A 24,015-nucleotide genomic window follows, 5' to 3' on the forward strand; every position below is an offset into this window, starting at 1 on the left:
GTGGTCCGATGAGTCACGGTTCCAGTTGTTTCAGGCTGATGGTAGGCTTCAGGTGTGGCACAGACCCATTGAGGCCGTGGAAGGCACCGTGCAGTCTGGTGGTGGTACCATAATGGTGTGGGATGTGTTCACGTGGCATGGGTTGGGTCCGGTGGTCTGCCTGAACACGTCATTAATCGGTAACTGCAACGTTGCATTGCTTAATGACCATTTGCAGCCCTTCGTGGACTTCATGTACCTCCCAACGATGGAATAATCCAGCAAGATAATGCACATGTGTCATCAGTCCCAAGTTGTCCAGAATTGGTTCGAGGAGCATTCTGGAGAGTTCTGACAAATAGTGTGGGCACCAAGTTCGCCCGAAATAAACCCAATTGAGCATTCATGGGTCATCATCTTTCCAGAGGTCTTCCGTCCACTTGTGCAATCGATGCCACATTGAGTTGCTGATTTTTGCCAGGTTAGAGGGTGTCCTACACTATACTAGACACGTATCCCATGACTTTTGGCACTTCAGTGTGCATATATATGTTAAAATAGCTGTTTCTCTGTATTTATACCAAAGGCAACCTTGTACTAGAACACACCCTACTTTATGTAGAAAGAATTTGCAAATAATTCAGCTGCCAGTCTTTCTAAAGGACTGCAAACTATTATGTTCTATTCAGAAGGATCACAATTACTTTATCTAAATTGCACAATTGATTGCCTGTTATATGTGATGCTAGTTCCTAACAAAGTCCTTCTGTCATTCAAATACAGGGATAGGAGTTACTGCATCCCTTTCTAAACATCAACAGATCTCATTGTACTACAGGAATGGCAACATTTCATCTGTTCAGTAAAATATTACATCAGTACTGGTTATCTACTAAACAAAAATGAACACCAACTGGCATTGGGATCTTAAGACATATCTTTCATGGGGACGGTACATTTTACTTTGTAGCCAATCATTACATTACAATGTCCACCTGACTCAATTAACATATGAATAAGGTTAAATCCACTGTCAGATTCGCACCACATTTTAATTTTTCTCCCCCTCTCATGTTCTGCTGTCATTGAGGGATTAAGGCATGCTCCTCACTTGACGATGACATACATGCACCTCTCCTTTCACACAGAACACGGGGGCGGGGGGCTTGTTTGTGTAATTCATGATCATAGGCTTCAATTGCTAGTATAGGGAGTCTCACAGGAATGTGATCGGTGCACTGTAAAGAAAAATGGGGCACTCAGACTAAACACCTATGATTTTGTGTATGCTCTGTTGAAGAGGGAGTGATCTGAAGTGGTCTAATTACATAGGCTGCGTGCTGCTGGCCATACGGATACCACATAACGGAGAGGTTATTCACTTTGATAGTTAGTTATTTTATACCTATCCACTTTTCTCCTCTTTAATGTTTTTTCTTTAATTATAAATAAACACATGAAAACTATAACAAGGGGGCAACTGAGAAACATTGGTGCATCTCTCACTATTGTATTCAGCATTTTTAACATTTAAGAGGATACATTACTTATTTCTCTTACTCTGCACTGCAATGTGTAACCTGCATGCTTTGTATCCCCTTTTCCAGCCCAGCATGTGAACAAGCCCTGAATGGATATCATACAGATTAAATAACCAAATTATATATATTACATTCCATTGTTTTCTTCCACTGAATTATGTGTTCCTGTTGTATAATAATAACAATAATCTCCTGTGTTCTGCTGTCATATCTCTCTGGTCTGTAGCGGTATTGTGCTTACATGTCAAATTGATTTATACAGCTGGAGAATGTTTCACATATAATGAAGGAATAATAGGTGTGGATAGCTGGTACAGGTTTTCTTGATATAATTGTGTTTTTGCTTTGCCATGTTACACAACAGTAGGCATTTACAATGTTTTGTTGAGATGTTTACATTTTTAACTGCATTCTAAAAATGCATTCACTTTTTCTTCCCATCTGCTTTGGTTTCTAGAAGAGTGACCCTATTGATTTTATCATACAGCATTGCAATCTGCATGGGGACTGCTGGCAAATTGCAGCCTGCGTGTGAACTAATTGAATTACAGACCTACAATACATTATGCATTTTAGTTTTAAATGTTTGGATGGAAAACCTTAGCCATGACGAAGTGGAGGCAGGCACAGGAAGATCTTTTATGTGACATTCTTATATAGGTTGAACTATACCCCCACCCCCCTTTCGCTTGACATGCCTTAAGCTGGTCATACACCAGACCAACTTGACTCCAACCATCCAACTAGTTGGTTGGTTGAAATGAAATAAAAATCCGGTAATGTATGGGAGCAAATGACAACCAGTCATTTGCAACCAAACACTGGAAAACGGACGAAAGCTGTTGTTCAGACAAGCTATTTAAATCAAACCAACTTGCCTGTACGTGTTTTGTGTTTTCTGCTGTTTGGGAGCAAATTGCTGATTGTCATTTTCTGGTGTATGGCCAGCATTACCCTTCAGTTTTAGCCATCAATGTAGTGTGGTGTTATTAGCTTTTCAATCTAAGGAAGTGTTATGTAAAGCTAGCCATACACCAGACCAACTTTCCTCCAACCATGGAGTCAGCAATTTGCTCCAAAACACCAGAAAACACAAAAATGGTCGTTCAGGCAAGTTGTTTAAATGTTTGATTTTGTTTTCCGGTGTTTCTGAATGTAATTTGCTCCCATGCAGTACTGGATTTTCATTCCAACCAACCAACTAGTTGGAGGAAAGTTTGGCTGGTGTATGGCCAGTTTAAGAGTGCATAGTTGCTATCTGTCTCTGATTTCAAGGATTTGTCCCTGGGGATTTTATAACAGTGGAACTGTCCCCATATTCCCAACATTGATTATTGGTGTATACTTCTTGTTATCTTGTATGTTGAAAGTAAAGCTGGGCATCCACTATACAATTTTCTGTCATCTGTCCAATCTGGCTGGTCGGAATGAAAACCTGGTAATGTATGGGAGCAAGTGACAATCGTCCATTTGCTCACAAACACCGAAAAATAGTCAAAAATGGTTGTTCAGATAAATTGGTTAAAATGCACAAATTTAACCAATTTGAACAAATTTTTTTGTCTTTTTTTCAGTGTTTAAAACCATATGATCGACCGTCAGTTGCTCCCATACATTACCAGGTTTTCATTCCAACCAGCCAGATTGGGCAGATATCCTGACAGAAAATTGTATAGTGGATGCCCAGCATTACTCTCATATGCAATATTAAATCTTTTTAATAGGAGTAGTTAAAATGAAAAAAATAAATACAATTTCTTCTTCAGGGTCCATAGGGCTCCACAGGGAGACATTGGGGTGTAGGTGGGACCTGGAGAACTGGACACCAACAGCAAAGCTTTTCAATCCCAGGATGCTCCGGTCCTTCCTCCGATACCCCACATACAGCCTGAGGACACTTCAGTGTCGTTGGTGTCTGGCAAGGAGCTGGACCACCATTATAACAGGGGGCTGCCTTATGCAGCCCAAGCTTTTATTTTTTTGATTTAATTTAATTTTTATTTCTACCGGAAGGGTAAGCAGCACCAGATTGTCCTCCGGACACCCATCACCCCTCTGCGGCGCTGTGACACTAAGCCTACGCCAGGTACTCCCTACTGGGATCTGAGGGGGACTAGCTAGCAGGCTCGCCGGACCCCCAGACTGCAGCCCGGAATCCAGGGGACAGGTAAGGCGGAACCCGTGTCTTAGTGCAGTCTTGCCTCCGGTCCCAGGAGACAGACCAGAGGTGCTAATGTGGACACTGGCTCGCCCACTAATCCACTAGACCACCGGGGCATTAACATACTGGCGCAGAGGCATATTATTAAGGCCAGGGGACCCGGTGGTTAACGTCTGCCAGGGGATATGGAGCTCTCCCTGCAGCCCCTCCCCCAGCTCAGGGTACCATTCCCCTGCGGTCCTGGTGTTCCCTGGGCTGCTCCTCCCTCACCCTCCACCCCCTCAGAGACGCGCAGTAGCCATTTTAGGCAAGCAGTTTCCAGTCTCCCTGTATACCTCTCCCAAGGGCCAGGTTATACAGCGCTATATCCTACCAGCCACTGCGGCCTGTGTAGTTGATTATAGTGCCCATTGCAGACATGTAATGTTCTTTTCTGATTTGTATGTGACTTGTTCTAGCGCTAATCTCTCCTTTTCTATAAAGTCAGTTATAACTATCCATTTATTCTGCCATAACCTTATCATACTAAGGTATAGAGGGTCATTGTACCTCACACTTGTGAGGGCTATCACATACTTCATACCGTGTTGCACACTACATTGTGCCATATCCAACACAGTTGCACGCTCTCTGTTGTCATATGTAGGGCTGTTGCACACTACCATGTGCCATATATAGCGCTGTTGCTCCACGGGGGGCACCAGTTGCGCAGGTGCACACTATATTGTGCTATATATTTCGCTGTTGCATACTACATGATGCCATATATAGCGCTGTTGTATACTACATGGTGCCATATATAGCGCTATTGCATATTATATTGGGACATATATAGCGTGATTGCATATGTCACACATATTTCACATACTGTGAAATCCGTTGTGTGGATGCGCTCTTGGCCACCATCGACCCGGTTGCGAGCGCTCAGCACTTGCAACCGGGTCTGAATCAGGCCCTTAATTCAGGATGGGCTTTGCACTAATTGTTACACAGCCCCAGGTCCCTCAACCCCGCTGTCTCTCCCTCAGGACCCACCCTGGGCTGCCTTTTCACAGATGCTGCTAAAAATTACGGAACAGAGGCCCTGATTCAGATCCGGACGCTCTGACAGAGCACTCGCTCTGAATCAGGGTGTCTTTTTTTTTTTTTTAATGGAGCGGCCTCCTGGCCTCCTGTTCTCATTGGAACGCCTCCGTCTGGACAGCCACCCCCCCCGGCCCGCCCACCAAAGGGGGCGTGCTGTCACTCAACATCGACAGCACGCCCCCCTTTGGTGCGAGACTCGCTATCCGGGTATCGTGCATGCGCACGACAGAGCCGGCTCCGTCGTGCGCATATGCTCTGGGCCACCATCGACCCGGTTGCCAGCGCTCGCGACCGGGTCTGAATCAGGCCCAGAGAGCAGTCCCCATAGTGGCTCCCCCTGTGGGATGGCCACAGCAGATACTCCCTGTAAGTCTTTGCCTCCCATAAGGGTAGACATGCTGTCTACCTCAGTACATAGTTTGGCTGTTACCTCTACAGCCTTGCAATAAATGCTACAAAGGGAAAAGCCTTTACCTACTAAACCCTCTAAACAAGTTCTGTTATCCTCCCAGTCCACTCAGTTATCTGATTCTGACATATCATCTGGGGAGGCAGAAGACACAGACCTCTCTCTTTCTGACTCCGTCTCCGGAGAAGAGGAGCCACCCTCTAAACTAGATATACCTGCTCTTGTCAGAGCTGTAAAATCCATTTTACAAATAGAAGAGGATGAACCCGCTCCTAAGAAAAAGAATGCACTTTTTAAATGACAAAAGGTGCTTTTATCATAGTTCCCTCAATAAGACCAGCTATCTGATCACATGAGTGAAGCATGGAATATGCCTGGTAAAAGGTTTAGAATTCCAAAATGGTTCAGTTCCTTTTACCCTCTTCCAGCTACTGATTATTATAATTATTGTTTATTTATATGGCGCCACAAGTATTCCGCAGCACCTAACAAAGTACATAACCAAAAAAGTGACTAACCTATAATACAAATACAGTGCAGGACAAGGACATGTGTAATATACATTGCTACATTGGTGACCATAACACCCAAATAAACAGAGCATAAGCAACCAAGTGTTAGTGCCCTAGTGGGGAGTAAGAAATAGATGAAAATAAAGTAAGGAGACGCACAAGAGGGTAGAGGGCCCTGCTCATAAGAGCTTACATTCTAAAGGGGAGGGGCAGACAAACAGGCGTGACACAGATGGGGTAGACATGGAGGAGGGAGCATGTAGCAGCAAGTTAAGATGAGAGCTGTAAGGCTTTGATGAAGCAGTGGGTCTTGAGAGCCCGTTTGAAGGATTGTAGAGACGTGGAGAGTCTGATGGGGAGAGGGAGAGAGTTCCAAAGGTGGGGAGCAGCACGTGCAAAATCTTGGAGGCGGGATTGGGAGGAAGTAATCAGTTGGCATGAGAAGTGGCGTGCAATTGTTGAAGGAAGAGGGCGGGCAGGAGAGTGAAGGGAGATGAGGTCAGAGATGTAAATGGGAGAGGAATGTGTGAGGGCTTTGTACAGCCATGGCCAAAAGTTTTGAAAATGACACTATTGGTTTTCACAAAGTTTGCTGCTTCAGTGTTTGTAGACCTCTTTGTCAGATGTTACTATGGTATACTGAGGTAAAATTACAAGCATTTCATAAGTGTTTTTTTTGACAATTACATTAAGTTTATGCAAAGAGTCAATATTTGCAGTGATGACCCATCTTTTTTCAAGAACTCTGCATTTCGCCGTGGCATACTGTCAATCAATTCTGGGCCATGTACTGACTGATGGCTGCCCATTCTTGCCTAATCAATGCTTGGAGTTTGTCAGAATTTGTGTATTTTTGTTTGTCCACCCACCTCTTGAGGATTTACCACAAGTTCTCAATGGGATTAAGGTCTGGGTAGTTTCCTGGCCATGGACTCAAAGTTTAGATGTTTTGTTCCTTGAGCAACTTAGTTACCACTTTTGCTTTCTGGCAAGGTGAAGGATGTCAGAGTAGTTAGAATGGAAGGGGAGGGATCATCTGGGAAAGGGGGAGGTGTAGTGCTGGGGGACTGGTGGGATATGATATCCTGACGTATGGAGTAAATTTTAGATGTGAAGTAGGAAGCAAAGTCAAGGGCAGAGAGCATGGAGGGAAGGCGAGGAGGGGGTGAGCAGAGGAGGGAGTTAAAGGTGGTGAAGAGACGCTGGGGATTTGAGAACTGGGAGGAGATGAGGTACTTGAAATATGACTGTTTAGAGAGGGAAAGGGCAGCACTGTAGGATGAGAGCTTAAATTTGAAATGGAGAAAATCTGCCTTAGAGCGTGACCTTCTCCACTGTCGGTTTGTGAACACTTTTGCAGGTTTCAGGTGCATCTAGAATGGCAGGGTTGAGGTGTAGATCTGCGAGGGTGAGTAGTGATTTCCGGAGCAACAGAGTCAAGAGCAAGAAGTAAGGGAGGCATTGTATAGGGAAGCAGCTTGTTCAGGGCAGGAGAGAGAGAGAGGATAGGGGACAGAAGTGAGTCAAGCAGGGAAGAAAAAGAAACGTTGTCGATAGCCTCAATGTTACGCTTATGGATTGCACTAAATGTAACTCGGTTGGGTAACGTGGCATTTTTAAACATTGATACTGCTGCCTCCTTGAAGGAGAGTACAGATAGACGTATAGAAGCTTGTTATAAATGTATTTACTTTCTTGCAGTAGCTATTACTAGTCCTGCTAGGGCTACGGTCTGGGTGGCGAAAGCCATTGAGAGTTGGGCAGTGGCCCTAGAAGAAACACTTCCCCCTGATGCTTCAAGGGAGCAACTCTCCTATGTAAGCAGCTATGGGGATACGGCTCTCCTGGTCTCCAGGATATATGCCACTTCGGTAGTGTCCCGCCGTATCATTTGGCTCCATTTCTGGAAAGCAGATTCAGACTCAAAACGGGCTCTGGAATCTCTCCCTTATTTGGGAGACATCCTATTTGGTACAAAGCTAGATAAAATTGTGTCTACTTTGGCAGCTTCCAAGACGGCGTTCCTGCCCTCTACCTATAATACAAAGCTGCGGACATCATCTTTTCATTCCTTTCGCCCTCAAGGCAAAGCCAAGGGTCAGTCCTTTCCACAGCAACAGACATCAGCCAAGGCCTCCAAGCCTAGGGCCAAACAGACCTGGGCTACTAGACGTCCACCTGCCAAGTCTGCTGACAAGCCTGCAGGCTGATGGGGCAGGCCTCTCCCTGGGGGCACCCAGGGTGGGAGGCCAACTTCTTGAATTTGCCCAGGTTTGGCATCAAGCCACGTCAGATACCTGGGTAAGAGGAAGGAGAGGGTGTATCTGTGAGAGACCTCTTCTGAGGTGACCCATCGAACCGTTCTTTTGCACAGGACCTCCATCGGACTAAACCAAGGCCCTGCTGCTCCACAAAGCCATTCAGTCTTTACTGAATTCAGGAGTAATAATTCAGGTCCCCCCTCACAATGGGGCAAGGGCTATTATTCTATCCTTTTCTTAGTTCAGAAGCCCAATGGGTCTCATCAGCCTATCAATCTCAAATCTCTGAACAGGTTTATCAAGGTGCCCAAGTTTTGTATGGATACTCTCAGTTCTATTATACTAGCTATGGAGCCTGAAGATTTTATGGTATCCCTGGGTATTCAGGGCGCTTACCTACATGTACCTATAGCGCCTTCTCATCAACAATATCTCCGGTTTGCTATACTACAGCAACATTACCCATTTCAGGCTCTGCCGTTTGGCATCTCAACGGCCCCTTGGGCCTTTACCAAGATCATGGCAGTTATGGCAGCCTCCCTTCATCGTCAAGGGATCAGACTGCTCCCATACTTGGATGATCTTTTGCTGTTGGCAAGCTCCCCAGAGACTCTTCAATGCCATCTGCAGGTAACCATTTCCTTTCTACAAATGCATGGATGGCTGATCAACTGGAAAAAGTCTTCCCTGACACCCTCTCAAAGGATGGTACATTTGGGAGCCCTCCTGGAGTCTCGAGTTCAGGGAATCTTCCTGACGGCAGACAAGATTACAGCACTACAGTGCAGACTACGCAGACTGCTTCACAATCGCAGAGAGTCTATTCTCTCTGCAAAGCAGGCCTTGGGATCAAAAGTGTCCAACTTCGACATGGTGGAGTTTACCCAGTTTCACTCCAGGCCTCTACAATACGTTATCATCTCCAGGTGGAACAGGCTACCCCATCTGCTCAAATCCCAGATGATGAGCCTCCCCCCAGAGGTTCGCCTGTCCCTAGCCTAGTGGCTACAGACTCCCCATTTGAACCAGGCTCATCCCTTTTGGATCCTGGACTGTGCTCTCCTCACCATGGACACAAGTCTCAAGGGTGGGGTGCAGTAACCAGCCAACACTCCTTTCAGGGCCGATGGTCCCCAGTCGAGGCAGTGTTGCCAATCAACATCCTGGAACTTCAAGCCATCTACGGAGCTCTCACTCTGGCTCAGAATATTCTGAAAACAGGCCAGTACAAGTGCAGTCTCACAACGTCACGGCTGTGGCCTACCTCAATCATCAAGGGGGCACTCAGTCAATCAGCAATGACCGAAGTGTCCCACATTCTCACATGGGCCGAACGCAATATCTCAGCCATCTCCGCAGTGTTCATCCTGGGGATTCTCAATTAGATAGTGGATTTCATCAGCTGTCACAACGTGCATGCAGGAGAATGGTCTCTACATCCAGAAGTCTTTCAGCTTCTGGTGGACAAATGGGGTCTTTTAGAAGTGGATCTCATGGCCTCAAAACACAACAACAAACTTCCAGTTTATGGAGCAAGAACAAAGGACCCTGACGCTGCCTTCATAGACACTCTGTAAGTGACATGGACCTTCCAGTTGGCATACCTCTTCCCTCCAATACCCCTGCTTTCTCGAGTGCTTCGAAAATTCAGATGGGGGAGGCACAGTCCTGTTAATAGCTCCGGCTTAGCCCAGACGTCATTGGAACTCCAATCTTCTAAGACTCTCTATAGACGTTCCTCTTTAATTTCCTCTACGAGTTGTCTCAGGATCCATGAATACATCCGGACCTAGCCCATCTGTCTTTAGCGACTTGGCTCTTGAGACATCCCTCCTAACGGCTAATGGATTCTCCAGCTCTGTGGTCCAGACCATGCTCAGAGCACGTAAACCGGCCTCAGCCAGGTTTTACCGTACCATAGAATTTGGCATTCATATTTCCAATGGTGTGCTCCAGGAAACTATGATCCTCAGGTCATTCTTGCCTTTTTTTCAGGCTGGACTGGATCTAGGCCTCCGCCTAGCATCTCTCATAGTGCAAGTTTCTGCTTTGCCTATCTGGTTCAGCGCAAGATTGCTCCTATACCGGATGTCCACACCTTCATGTTCTCTGGATACAACCTCCCTTTGTCCCTCCTGTGGTTCCATGGGATTTGACAGTGGTGCTCAAAGCACTTCAGGAACTTCCATTTGAACCTCTGGAATCAGTGGATCTCAAATGGCTCACTGCAAAGACTCTGTTTCTTCTGGCTATAGCATCTGCCAATAGGGTATCGGATTTGGTGATGATTTCCTGTCGCTCCCCCTTTTTGATATTTCATTAGCATAGGGCTGTTCTTCGAACGTGCCCAGGCTTCCTTCCCAAGGTGGTTTCTCGCTTCCACCTGAATGAGGAAATTGTGGTTCCGGCCTTTAATTCACCAGACCTCTCGGCAGGTGAATTATCTTTGGATGTGGTCCGTGCTCTAAAGATCTACGTGGACCATACTACTTCCATCAGTAAATCGGACTCCCTCTTTGTCCTATATGGATTCCACAAGAAGGGATTGCCAGCTAACAGACAGACAGACTCTGGCCACATGGAGTCGCATGACTATCTCACAGGCTTACACGCAGACGGGCCTTCCTGTGCCGTCTACAGATTCTGCTCATTCTACGTGCTCTGTAGGTCCCTCGTGGGCAGCCCGGCATGTCACCTCAGTTGATCAGCTATGCAAGGCTGCCACCTGGTATTCCGTCCACACCTTTCTTAGGTTTTATGCCTTTGATACATTTGCCTCTCAGAACCCTACTCCCGAAGGAAGCATCCTATCAGCACAGGAGCATTCCCGCCCTTGAAACACTGCTTTGAGTCATTCCTAATGTCTCCCTGTGGAGCCCTATGGACCCTGAGGAAGAAAATTAGTTTTGGTAAAACTTACATTTGTTAAATCTTTCTTCTAAGTTCATAGGGTCCAGAGGGCACCTGTCCTGACGCACCTGGCTTCTATGTGTTTCTTCTCTTGGTAACTTATTTCCTTCTCTGTGTGAGATTGTGATTCTTCAGTGTACCAGTCTTCCTTCCCTCCCGTCCCTCTCCTGCCTTGGGCTTGTTAACAAAACTGAAGTGCTATGGGCAAGGTATAGGGGGAAGTACCGGAGCATCCTGGGATTGAAAAGCTTTGCTGTTGGTCAGGGGCGTTTCTAGAGAGGAGGGGACCCGTGTGCAGTCTCCGACACGGGCCCCCTCCTCTCTGTCCGACGGCCGGCAGCGCACTGAGCTGTGCACGGCCAGCGCCGGAGTTATAGACTCTGGGCACCAGAGTGCGCCCAGAGTCTAAAGAGGATGCGCTGGTCACCGGGAAAATGGGCGTGGCGGCCATTTTCCCTGTACTGAGCATGCTCAAACGACGAGAAAATGGCAGCGGCGGCCATTTTCCAGTCGTTTTTACAGCGCCAGACCCCCGGTCCGACGTGGGACTCCGGAGAGGTAAGTAATTCTATGGGTGCAGGGTGTGCGGTGCGGGACCCCCCTGGACCCAGGGGTCTGTGTTCTCCGCACACCCTGCACCCATTATAGATACGCCCCTGCTGTTGGTATCCAGTCCTCCAGGTCTCACCTACACCCCAATGTCTCCCTGTGGACGCTATGGACTTCGAAGAAAGCGAGTTAACAAACGTAAGTTTTACCATAACTCTCATTATTTCCTAACGCAGTAAATATTTAATTATGGTTAAATATTAACCCAAAGTCCATCCAGATAGTAGCAGGTCTGATTGTGAGTCATTGACTTCAAATTTCCTCACCGTTTCTCTCAGTACTTTGGGGACAGGTAATGGCTCGCAAAGACACTGGCTATGTTTATTTATCAACCTTTCTATTTCTTCCATCAGGGACTATATAAAAATCTTTTAGGATGCTTGGTGGGCAAAATACAGCCCGCGTCAGCATGTGAGACATGCAATATTCCTACAGTGAAGGCGCTATATAGTATGTGTAAGTAGCTGCCAGTTCTTGCTAAGTCTAATTATGAAGAGCTTGTTTGCACAGTAGCTTTTCCCTACATAACCCTGTCTGGTGTTACGCTGTACATAGGGAACAAGTGCAGAGGGCTGGATGTAAGGAATACGTATTATCGATCCTTTTGATAATTAGGGTTCCGAGTGCACACACACATTGACAAATTGGAGAATGGAGCAATAGAGCTGTGTAAGGCATATTGCTTTTCCTGATTTTCAAAGTCTTCTGCTAGAACACGAAACATCAATTATGATCAATACAATGTGTATTTGCAGAAAAGAGAGAGACAACACACTCCATATTAAAAATGTGATACAGGCTTTTTTCTTGGTAAGTGCAAGTCATCTTGTAGGAACATTGAGATCACATGGGATGTTTGTATCAAAATGGCTTTTGTGGAATAAAAATCATTACTACATTTTAATTCCTGAGACTGCTGTCGTCTGTTCCTTAAACGGAAAGTGCACTTGGGATGCCAACCTTCAGATTTCACATGTGACACAGTTGATTATTGAGGTTATCTTAATGATTAACTACTGAGCCTGGCTGGAATCACAGGTTAGATTTTTTTAACTAGCTCGAATTAATTATATGCTATTAATCCTAAATCGTGCCTGCTGCTTCCCTGCTAATATACCTTACTTGAGCAAAGACTTTTTTCTTCTGAAATATTAAACAATCGTTTCACATTGACTTACTTTCTTTTGTTTTCCCTAAAATGATGTACCCTACAAATTTAAAACTACATCCTATAGCTGCCTCGTGTGATCAAGGATTTGCCTGCATAGATAATCCATTGATAGTAATTAAAGGAGATTTATAACTTTACTGTATGTCATCTCATTTGTCACTCTTAGATGTCTCAATCACTCATGTTCATGTCCCTCTGTCTTTAGATTCATTCAGGTCCGACCATATTTCAGTTCAACTCCCATGTTTACAATTCACTGCATCTCGTCTACACCATCTACAGTGCAGCACACATTCTATTCATCATTCATCATATAATACTAATTCAACACAGATCCTGGGGATTTCCTAGCCCATCACAAAAAACATATGTTCTTCTATCCCTACTATCTTCATTTCAACATGTTCTCATCATAATTTATTTGTAAGGAGGAGCTACAAAAGTCCACAGTGCTGGACAGTCAGATTTATGAATGATGGGTTGGGTATGTAATGCCGATAGTCGGGATCCCAGCGGTCAGAATCCCGACGCCTGGATCCCGACAAGGTTAACATCCCTACCCAAACCCCCCCTCTTTACTGCCTAACCCAAACCTCCCCCCTTAGTGCCTGACCTAACCGCCCCCTCTCCGGTGCCTAACCCTCCCCCTATCGTCTAACCCCCCCAATACTTACCTTTGGCATGCCGGCAGTCAGAATTTTGGAGCCGGGATCCTGACTGCTGTCGGGATTCTGGCGCCGGGATATAGTCCGTCGGCATGCCGCCTACGGGTTGGGTATGTAATGCCGACAGTCGAGGCATGCTGACTACATCCACTGAATGACACGAGTACAATCACACATAAAACGGTATAGGTAAGGTTGACAAAATAAAGTGCAGACAAGGGACATTGTCCCTTATCTCTTTTTCTAAATCTATTGTATTCAGTACATCTGTGTCACTGGATTATGTATTCTCTGAGGTGCATAATCACTTTGCTTAAGAAAATGTTTCCAAGTTATAGGACCTCAAGTAAGATTGGATCAGACAGACAGACTGCTGACAAATCCCATTATTGTGCCAATCCTAAATATTTCCACCCACTTGATGGTCTATCACACTGAGCAGAATTATGTGTTTAGGAGCCTAGCAGCAAACAAAGGGTTTTTCATGCATATTCACTGGTTAGAGAAGTAATCTCAAAAGCACGGCACCATTGGAGAAACACCACTCTCATACTAAGAGACTGCATTCATTTTATGAATATTGAAATGGTGTGCTGCTCCTGAAGTAGTCACAGTTGTAGCTAGCATGCCCCGTACTACTGCCTTCCATCTAGAACAGGGGTGGGTAACCTTTTTTCTGCCGAGGGTCGTTTTGATATATATAACATTATTCGCGGGCCTGGTGCAGGCCACGCCCCCTCCATGTGACATCACATGCGGGCGGGGCCACAATCTCTGGTGATTACCGCATGCCCGCAGCATTCTCAGGAGCTGTAAGGGCAGCGGTGTGACAGTCTGAAGCATCTTAAGGACTCTCCAGGCGGCACTGCTGCATAGATTTTGGCTGCAGGGTGCCATTCTAGGCACCCTGTTAGCCAGATGAGGCTATCAGAACAATGCTCCGAGGGCCAGACCAAATGATTCCACGGGCCTTATTTGGCCCCCGGGCCTGAGGTACCCCATCCCTGATCTAGAAGATGGAGGCTGGGAAATTCCTGGAAAAAAATCTTTACCTATATGCAGGCATTTCACTGCAATTTTGCAGAGTACTTTAGTTAAGTCTTTGGATGGTTGATGCGCACTTCAAATATAGTTTAATTAATCTTCCTTACAAAAGAAATGATCTTGGAGAAAAATGATACACCATGATACAGAAATATTCTGGAGACCGTTCTCATTGTTTGCCTCAAGGAAGGAAAGATAAATTCAGTTAACAATCCTCCTTACATCAGCAGTGTAGAAATGCAAGAGGTTACAAACCATGGAGGCATTACTACATATAGAATTGGTGTCTGTCTTCTTGATAGTCCTTCGGAATTTTAAGAATGCAAATGAAAGTGACTGTTCAAGATCCACGAACTTCACTAAAAGTAAAAATCAGGAATTTTGCCTTAGTCGGAGTATATCTCAAGTACTTTGGTTTGTGTGTGGTGATATACAGTACCTTGTCATTGGGCCTGATTCAGAGTTGTGCGCTAATACAAATGCATTTCAAAATTTTGCTGCTTAGCAATTACTAAAATGTGCTAATGCATCAGCCGGCGGAATTTGTATTGAGACGCCCACCAGAGCCCTCATAGCTGCCCACAATTGCGTGCACAAATATAGCATTGGACGCAGATCCTCAAAGCATCGACTTTCTGATGATGAACACTGCAAGTCATCTGGGAGAATAGCACTGAAATGACCCCTCTGTAACAAGTAGGAGACTTTTTCTTCAATTTCTACTTCAAAAAAGAAATTGTCCAATAACCAGGTGATGATCTCAGGGAAGACCAAGTTCTCTATCCATTGGTTCGACTTTCTTGCAATATAAAAAGCTGCAATTTTTAATGGTACACAAATTGAGAAAATAATTGCTTTGGTAGAAGATTGCGTCTGAGGGCCTGATTCAGAGGTGGACACTGTTGCGTTACAACTCCGATTTCAGGCGCAGTGGAGTTGCGATGTCTCCGATCCACCACTTACGTACAAAAGAAGCAACATCTGGAACATCGCTTTCACCATAGAACTTCTGAGCAACCCCCAGCCCTATGATCTTTCAAAATGTCCGTCTTCACTAAGACGCCCAGAAAATTGTGGCGTTTTTTTTAACCTCCCCCCAAATGGTCACTACCTGTCAATCACTTTGCTAATAGATCTGCACTGTCTGCCATCGCTAATCAATCGCCACTGTGATGCATGCGTAGTGGCAAACAAATCACTCCACTGCATCCGACATCAGAATTGCATCCACCTCTGAATTAGGCCCTGAGTAATGCATTCTTTTATACAAGCAAGAAAGAAGAACTCTTTTATAATGTACTAGCTGGAGTATCCGGCGTTGTCCCAGGATTTTAAGAATGTTTGATTACACATCATCCTCCAACCAACCTCTCCTTAGGCAGGCCTCACGAAAAGTGTGACAGACTTCCCCATCAACAGTCCTAAGGTCTTCGAAGGAAGTAGGACCTGTAACAGTGTAAAGCAAACTTCGGAGATAGAAGCATTCAAAATTTGTAGGATGTACAATGTAAACACTGCCAAGAGCTTCTGTTGCTCTGATACCACGATGACCATCTACAGCGACTCCCTGTTTTCTGCGCAGAGAAACTTTGGAAGAAGCATTCCATGTGTAATATTTTGGCAGCTGACAGCACAGCAGGGTCCTTGCAAAGTTAACATTTTGACACAGTTGGAAGAAAGAAGAAATTGTTGTTGCGTAATTTGGTATAGTCAGAGAGCTGAGAATGCTGGCAAAGCCTGCTAAAGCTCTCTTAGATAATAAACAATAAGATCATGACAAAACATGACAACACAAAACGCTTGCTCCGAAGCCCTACCCATATGTCGTGAGGCCCCACAATGAGCGTCTAGCAAAATTGTGGTTTTAAATTAATTAAAAATTAACAGTAATTTTGATTTAAAACATTTTTAGTTGCCTCCGCCGTGTTTTAATACGCTCGTATGTAAAATGGCCCAATCTTTACTTGTAAACTGGATTTGTGTAGAAAGACAGAAGTACAGAAGGACAAATTTTCGCTTTGATATAGTAGAGAAGATAGAAAAGAAAAAATAGTAGATAAGATAAATCCTTTTGTAATTCCGTCCCTGACCTGTAGAGGGCGAATGCTATGCAAAAATTGTGGTTTTTCATTAATTAAAACTTAACAGTAATTCATTTCGATTTCAATTTTTTTTAGCTGCCTCCGCCATGTTTTAATATGCTCGTATGTAAAATTTCACGATCATGGCTTGTAAACTGTGGATTTGTATAGAAGGACAAATTTAGATTCCAAAGTTTGGAGGAAATGTATTTCTTGGTGGAAAATCAGATTATTTCCAACCAAAGATTCTGTTCCTCAAAACCTTGAATTTGTGCAGGCTTGACTCCATAAGGGCCTTCCCTATCCACACTCTAGGGCTGATGGTAGTGAAGCAAAAAAAAGGCTAGTGACAAAGCAAAACCCTGTTGAACTTGCAATGGGGCACATTTAAATGTGCAGAGAGATTTAAATGTGAGAAGGGAGTGTCCACGTTCAAAAATGTACATTGCAGAGTAAAAATAAATAGCATTTGTGGGCTACATGCACCAGTATTTCACTGCATGCAAAATAGATAAATGTATTTGCCCCCCTTGCAGTGTAACATGGTTGTCCAGATGAAAAATTACTTACTTTTTTTTTTTTTTTTAATTGACTTTGCTCCCAAATCAAAATCAGCCGCTCAAGATACAATTGAGTGTCAGCTTTAAACATATTTTCAGAAACCAAACTGGCTTTTTAAGGAATTGATCATTTTGTTTCTTTCAAGCAGCACAAAATGTGTCTCTCCTGAATGTCTGGTGGATTTTCCATTTGTACCGCTATACGAAGTCCCTCTCAGATGGATGACACTAAAAGTAGCATTCCTAGGGAAAATTGAATATATACCCCAGTGGCAATTACATCTGGAAAAAGGTGCTATGATGCCAACAACACTTTTGAAATATATTAAAATGTAGCTAATCCACTTTTCTTTTCAAAAGTAGTATCATTTAATATAAATCAAGAGATTGTATTACCATCCATTTCTCACAACCAGAAGAGAAGATCTTAGAAATTCAGAACGATTGTTTGTGCTTCTGATGGGATCATAGAAGGGTTATGTCCCTTCTAAAAAAGGCTATATCAAGATGGAAAAGAAGTAATCATACAGTCTTACCAAAAGAATGGAAATGAAGTATCAGAGGCAACAAGAGCGCACACTACTAGAGCAGTGGCAGATCCATGGGTAGAAAGGCTCAGGTCTCTGGAAAGCAGCAGGCTATACATTTATCCATTCGTTTTGTTTATCATTTGGATGTTCTGTCCTTCACTGACTCTCAATTTGGGAGACAAATTCCACACACAGCCACATAAAATAAATGTTCTATGATTTAGCTTGGATAAATCCCATTGTACTGGCTGCCATGGTTTTTGATAAAGAAAACTGCGGATTATGTTCAAGGATAATTCCTTTCTTCTAGATCAGTGATTCCCAACCTCTGTTCTCAAGTCACACGAACAGTCCTGGTTTTAGTGATATTCATGCTTAAACACAGATGGTTAAATCAAAATAACTGAGGTACTAATTACGTCACCTGTGCTCAAGTATGGCTATCCTTAAAACCTGGACTGTTAGTGTACCTTGAGGACCGTGGTTGGGGACCCCTGTTCTAGATACTCCATGGCAGCCTAAGTTTCTCATCCATTTTGTTTCGACTGGGTCAGAGTATCTCCAAAATGGCAGATTTTCTGGGGTGTTCCCAGTATGCAGTGGCTAGTACCTACCAAAAGTGGTCCAAGAATGGACAACCGTAGAACCGATAACTGGCTCGTTGATGTGCATGGTCGAAGGCTAGTCCATCTGATCTAACCCCAAAGAAGAACTACTTAGCACAAATTGCAGAAAAAGTTTAATGTGGGCTATAACAGAAAGGTGTCAGAACACAGAGTGCATTGCAGTTTGCTACGTATGGGGCTTCGTAGGTGTATAACGGTCAGAGTGCCCATGCTGACCCCCCTGTCCAACACCAAAAGTGCCTACAATGGGCATGTGAGTGTCAGAATTGGACCATGCAGCAATGGGAAGAAGGTGGCCTAGTCTGATGAATCATGTGGACGGCCGGGTGTGTGTGCGTCGTTTTCCTGGGAAGAGATCGTATCAGGATGCACTATGGGAAGAAGACAAGCCGGCGGAGGCAGTGTAATGCTCTGGGCAATTGTCTGTTGGGAGACCTTGGATCCTGAGATTTATGTGGATGTTACTTTGACACTTACCACCTACCTAAACATTGTTGTTGACCAAGTACATCCCTTGATGGGAACGGTATTCCCTGATGGCAGTGGCCTCTTTCAGAAGGCTAATGCACCCTGTCATACTGCAAAAATTGTTCAGGAATGGTTTGAGGAACAGGTCAAAGAGTTCAAGGTGTTGGCTTGGCTTCCAAATTCCCCAGGTCCCAATCCAATCAAACATCTGTGGATTGTGCTGAAAAAAAAAGTTTGAGCCATGGAGGCCCAACCATGCAATTACAGGACTTAAAGGATCTGCTGCTAATGTTTTGGTGCCAGATACCACAGGACACCTTCAGAGGTCTTGTGGAGTCCATGCCTTGAAGGGTCCAAGATGTTTTGCCAGCAACACGTGGGACCTACACAATGTTAGGCAGGTGATTTGAGTGTTATGGCTGATAGGGGTGTGTGTGTGTATGTATATATATATGTGTGTGTGTGTGTATATGTATGTATGTGTGTGTGTATATATATATATATTTATATATATATATATATATATATATAAAATATGCGTGTGTATATATATATGTATATCTATGTGTATAATGTTGTATAGTATAACCTGTGGATGATCCGGCACGCCAACGATCACTTAAACAACAGCTTAGGCACACCTCTGCTGTCGATGTGTGGCCATAGATGAACAAAATGCAGCGGCACTCAAAGTCTTTAAATCAAGTCAAAACGCTGTTGTATTGTAATCAAGGAATTGTCTGTATTCCTTGAGAAAAGAGCCAACAGGCTCTGAAACATTGGAGATTACAATACAACAGCGTTTTGACTTGATTTAAAGACTTTGAGTGCCGCCGCATTTTGTTTATATATATATATATATATATAAATATATAATACACAAAACTACCTTTCTCTGTCTCTTATTTGGAGTTTACACCACTAGCTGCCAAATTTGGAGTAATTAGCAGAAAAGCGATGTCAGTATATTATTCAGTTATTCCAGCCGCCCACTGGATAGTCACCAGGCAACTATCTGAAAATATTTAAATGTAGGGATCTCGTCCTATTGGCATGTTTTCAGGCCGGCAGCTTACTGTACCTGTTTAGCGGCTGCTCTCTTAGCAGTTTAGTGTTTTAGTTAGGAATACATTCTAGGGAGATTAATGTCTGTAAAGAAAATTTGTGTATTTGGAACTGAATATGAATTATAGGCTCTCAGCAAACCTCTTCATTCCAACCCTCTTCATTTTCTTTGTGTGTCCCTTAAGCAGTGCCTATTGAATATTTGTGGAATTACGTACAAAACATGTCCTGATTGTTAATTTCTTTGTTATAACACACAATGATCCACTCTCTCGTACGAGATTTCATGCCCTGACATTTACTGAACGTCACCTGCCTTTTATTTATACTATTTTCTCAGGGCAGCCTGCACGCCGCATACCTTATGTCAGCAACTGCATTACCCCACCTGTCCATCTCAGCACATGCTATTGTTACTCATTAAACAAGACCATGAACAGAAGAGAGTAAAGATACAACAGCCTGATTTTGTACAGACTGCGGCTTTCACTCAAGGCATATCAGCCAGAAGGATGACATTAAAGGAACATCTGTGCTGTTCCTAATCTCTGTCCTAAATTCTTTTCTTTTGCTGTTACTCTTCTTAAACCCTTCTGCGCAACCTTGATTTAAAGACCTTGATACAATGGCACATTAAGTAATACGCAAGAGTTCTGTGTATTTTCTGCTCTCCATCTCCTTTTTAAGTCTACGTGTGGAGAAATAGTTTACCGAAAGATTTCCTTTTCGTAGTATTTTTTTTCATCACAATTTTCACCTGACATACAGAAAAGAGTTAATGCATCTTCAAGTCCAGTAGTTCCGCATGTTCCATTCACCATGCTGTGGGTTAATAAACCTCTCCTGCAGCGCTGGGAAATGACTGGGTAGTGTGTGTAGTAGCCTTCCCCTGCATCCTGCAGGGTAAATCAAATACTGTTCTGGAAATTCCCCTTTTTAAACATCCATCCTCTCCCCGACACGTGCCAGAAATATCAATTAGCCGAGTCCCACTCCATCTGCATTCATTTGACGGTGCCTCGGCACCTGGGGATCTATAATTCACTATTTCAGCTGACTTTAAAGCGAGCAAAGCAGTTTGTTTTCTAATTATACAACGGACCTGACAAGGAAATTACCCATAGCCGCCTTTTAACCTCTTCATGTTGAAATATGGTAAATGGTGTCTTTCCCCTGTGGGACAGAGGGAAAGCCAGGATACACAAACTGCTTTTATTAGCCGGCAATAAAATGTTTCTCTGTATGTACCCATAGAAAAATACTAAGGTACAGCACTGCTATTTTATTGCATTTTAAATAGTAGCATTAGTGAGAGGAGCAGTGGCCTGTCACACTGCAGCATCCTGGAAATGGGTTAGCGTAGGTCAGAAAAGATAAATGGCAGCAGAAGGAAGATCTACTCTACTCCAGATGTCAGCTGGTTCTCCACACACACACACGCACACACACGCGCACACACACACACACACACACACACACACACACACACGCACAGTGAAGGCTGACTCCATAACCAGGGAATTCATTGGTTTAGTGCTGACAGCTAAAAGGCTAATGGGACTAATTGAGTGTATTTATTTGTAAAGTGTGGGTGATTAGGACAAACACAGAAGACAAGTGGCAGGTTGAAGACAGTATGACAGTGAATCGTGATGCACATGGCTAGTGACTTATCAGGAACAGCTGAAACTGCTCTGACAGTTCCAGTGGTAGCTGCTGGTCAGCCTTCAGAAGACAGAATGAAGTCTACCAGATATATGTTGATGAAGTAACCTAGCAATCCAGTGCCACATTCTAGGTTGTGATTGCCAATAACAGATAAACGAGCACACGCTAGAGGTGTGTATTGTTCCATCATCTTGCAGATGTTCTCAGCATTAGTCAGTAATCGCGCAGACGCACAGCTGAAATTATTGATGTGAGTTTCTGTGCGTCCAGTCATTGGAAATGCAGTTAAGCAGTATGTAAGTTGATAGCGGACATCAGGGAGTAATGGAATTTCTTCTGTTGCCTTTATTGCAGCAGTTGCCAGGAACAAATACAAAGTATTACTTTCTCACATTTGTCACATTTAAAGATCCCTTATGCTTCTTTCCAAACCTAACAGGTGTCAGATTGTGGTTATACCCTGCCTTTCTAATGAACAAGTGGAATATATGAACTTGGTATCATTGCTAGGTGCATAACTATGGCATGTTGTTGGAGGACCCTGCGCCTTTCATTATGAAACTCTGCCTGTGGCCTCCTGCTTGCTTTCGTTCCATCACACTCATCTCCTGAAATATCGCTGTGAACATTTCATTGATCTGATTGGATGCAAGTTGTTCTATGTACGTCTATTTCTAAGTAGGGTATGTTAGAAAGAATGACAAATACAAAGGTAGCTGGTCTAGTCACATGAACTTAACAAATTTAATTTGCCATCCATAAATCTGAATGGACCACATATACTAAAGCGCACATCTAGTTCAAAATTAGAAGCTTCAAATTATATGTGATAAAAACAAACTGAGAATCGAGGCACACATAGCAATAGGGAAAGATATTGTCTAAAGTACATAATGTATTTAAATCAGTGACCTATTAGTGTGGAGGCCTTTCTCAAGCATTAGTTTTTCACTATTTGTTTGTGAGCATGCTGTCATCATTTTGTAATTGTATCCTCAGATGATACCACTCCCCTTGTTGCTCTCCAGAGTCACTATAACACTTCTTCTTGCTCTTATTTTTCTGTATTCAGCTGCTGCTTCAAACTTTGTGCCCTGCTTATTTTACTGATTTACTTTTTGTTTATTTTTTGTGAACACTGATCTGATAGTGGTTCACTTGCAGTCCCCAAAGCCGTTGTCTTGATACACAATATGATCTGGAAGATGACATCTGCATATTTGTGCAGTCATTGGCTGTCTGGAAAATGTCACTGCTGAACAAACTGACCTGTCTAGTTGTACCTTATGCAGCTTTGTCTGGCTTCACAGGCATGGCCATCTGCTGAGCCTAGGAATATAACAACATTATGTGTTTGTGAATTTTGCAGTTAACTCATTAATATAAGGCAATTAGCATTTTGGATGGTAATTCCCTTTTGTCAATCTGTTTATCATGCTGGAATAACCTTTCTGGGAACAGAAGAGATAATACTTGTAATCTCCACAGTCATCACCTAGTAGTGAAATGTGATGTCCTGGATCTGTGACCTTCTATTAAGAGACTTCATTTAATCTTAGGGGACTGAAATGCTGCAACAGTTATGGTTATTTTTGCCGGTTGAACTGAGAATGGTTTTTTTTTGTTTGTTTTTTTTTAACCGTCTCATGTAAGCAGGTATTTCTATCCTACAGCTTATGTTTTTATTTCTGTCCCCAGGATTCCCGGGCGTTTAAATGATAGAAGGACGCCTCTAGGAGAATTGAACTGGATCTTCACAGCAATTACTGACACTATAGCATGGAATGTTCTGCCAAGAGGTATAGTGGCACCGGCCATCATCCTGCTGATGGACTGATTCACTGTCTGCTCATCTGCTTCTCCTGTTGTTCTAGTGAGACTCCGATGCACTGATTTGCATATAACGTGTCTTGTTCTAATGCGCTGTTTGCTTTTCAAGGACACACAGGCTTATCTCTGCAATACAGCCATGTTCTCATTCACTCAGTTTTTTCCATGGTGTTTTTTTCCAGTCAGTGCAAATCAAATCTTCCTACATGCACAATTTTAGTATTTACGCATGCTTTATAGTTATTGTCCCATTTTGGGAAACCCATTCTCTATATAGCTTTGACCCTCATGGACAAATCTTCTCCTGTAAGTTTAGTCTGCTTTGTCAGAAGGTGTGTTGTTAATATGTCACCTAATTAGTTTAGCCGCAGCTCATGTACGATCAGCAGATAGTGGCTCCCGCTACAATACATGGGGGTGTGTGCTATATGCAGAGCAGAGGTTCTCTAATAGGGAACATGTCCTTCGTTCACTTGATTCTTTTCTTTAGTTTATTGGTAAAACTAAAAACATCATGTTATAAGGTTCCATTTTTACATTCCACAATTACAGTACGATTGCACCAGACTGAGGCAATTTACTTGCGTTTCAGAGATCACTGTAGACTTCACAATGCATTTACACTTGGTAAGCACACAGAATGGAAAATACAGCACTCTGGAAAATGCTACCACAGTGGAACACACTGCAATTAAATTGGCCTGTGGGTATGGTGACAATAGAAATGATGATCTATCATGCTACTGGTTATGGGGTCTGATTCACCAATATACTTAACTTGTGTTCCACACTTAGATCAACTGCATTTTCCCTTCTGTCTGTTTGGGGGGCAATGCAAT

General features: G+C 43.6%; 1 protein-coding gene across 5 annotated transcripts in view; it reads left to right on the forward strand.

The window, feature by feature from the left end:
- Positions 1–24,015, forward strand: part of RPTOR (regulatory associated protein of MTOR complex 1) — a 319,880-nt gene that overhangs the window by 215,740 nt on the left and 80,125 nt on the right. For all 5 annotated transcript variants that reach the window (XM_088474208.1, XM_088474236.1, XM_088474218.1 and 2 more), the window contains exon 8: positions 23,045–23,145. In XM_088474208.1, coding sequence (XP_088330334.1) covers positions 23,045–23,145 — 101 coding nt within the window. The remainder of the gene's footprint in view (positions 1–23,044; positions 23,146–24,015) is intronic.

This window comes from Taudactylus pleione, unplaced genomic scaffold (genome assembly GCF_031769625.1).
Source record: "Taudactylus pleione unplaced genomic scaffold, aTauple2 ptg000016l, whole genome shotgun sequence".
Lineage (NCBI taxonomy): Eukaryota > Metazoa > Chordata > Amphibia > Anura > Myobatrachidae > Taudactylus > Taudactylus pleione.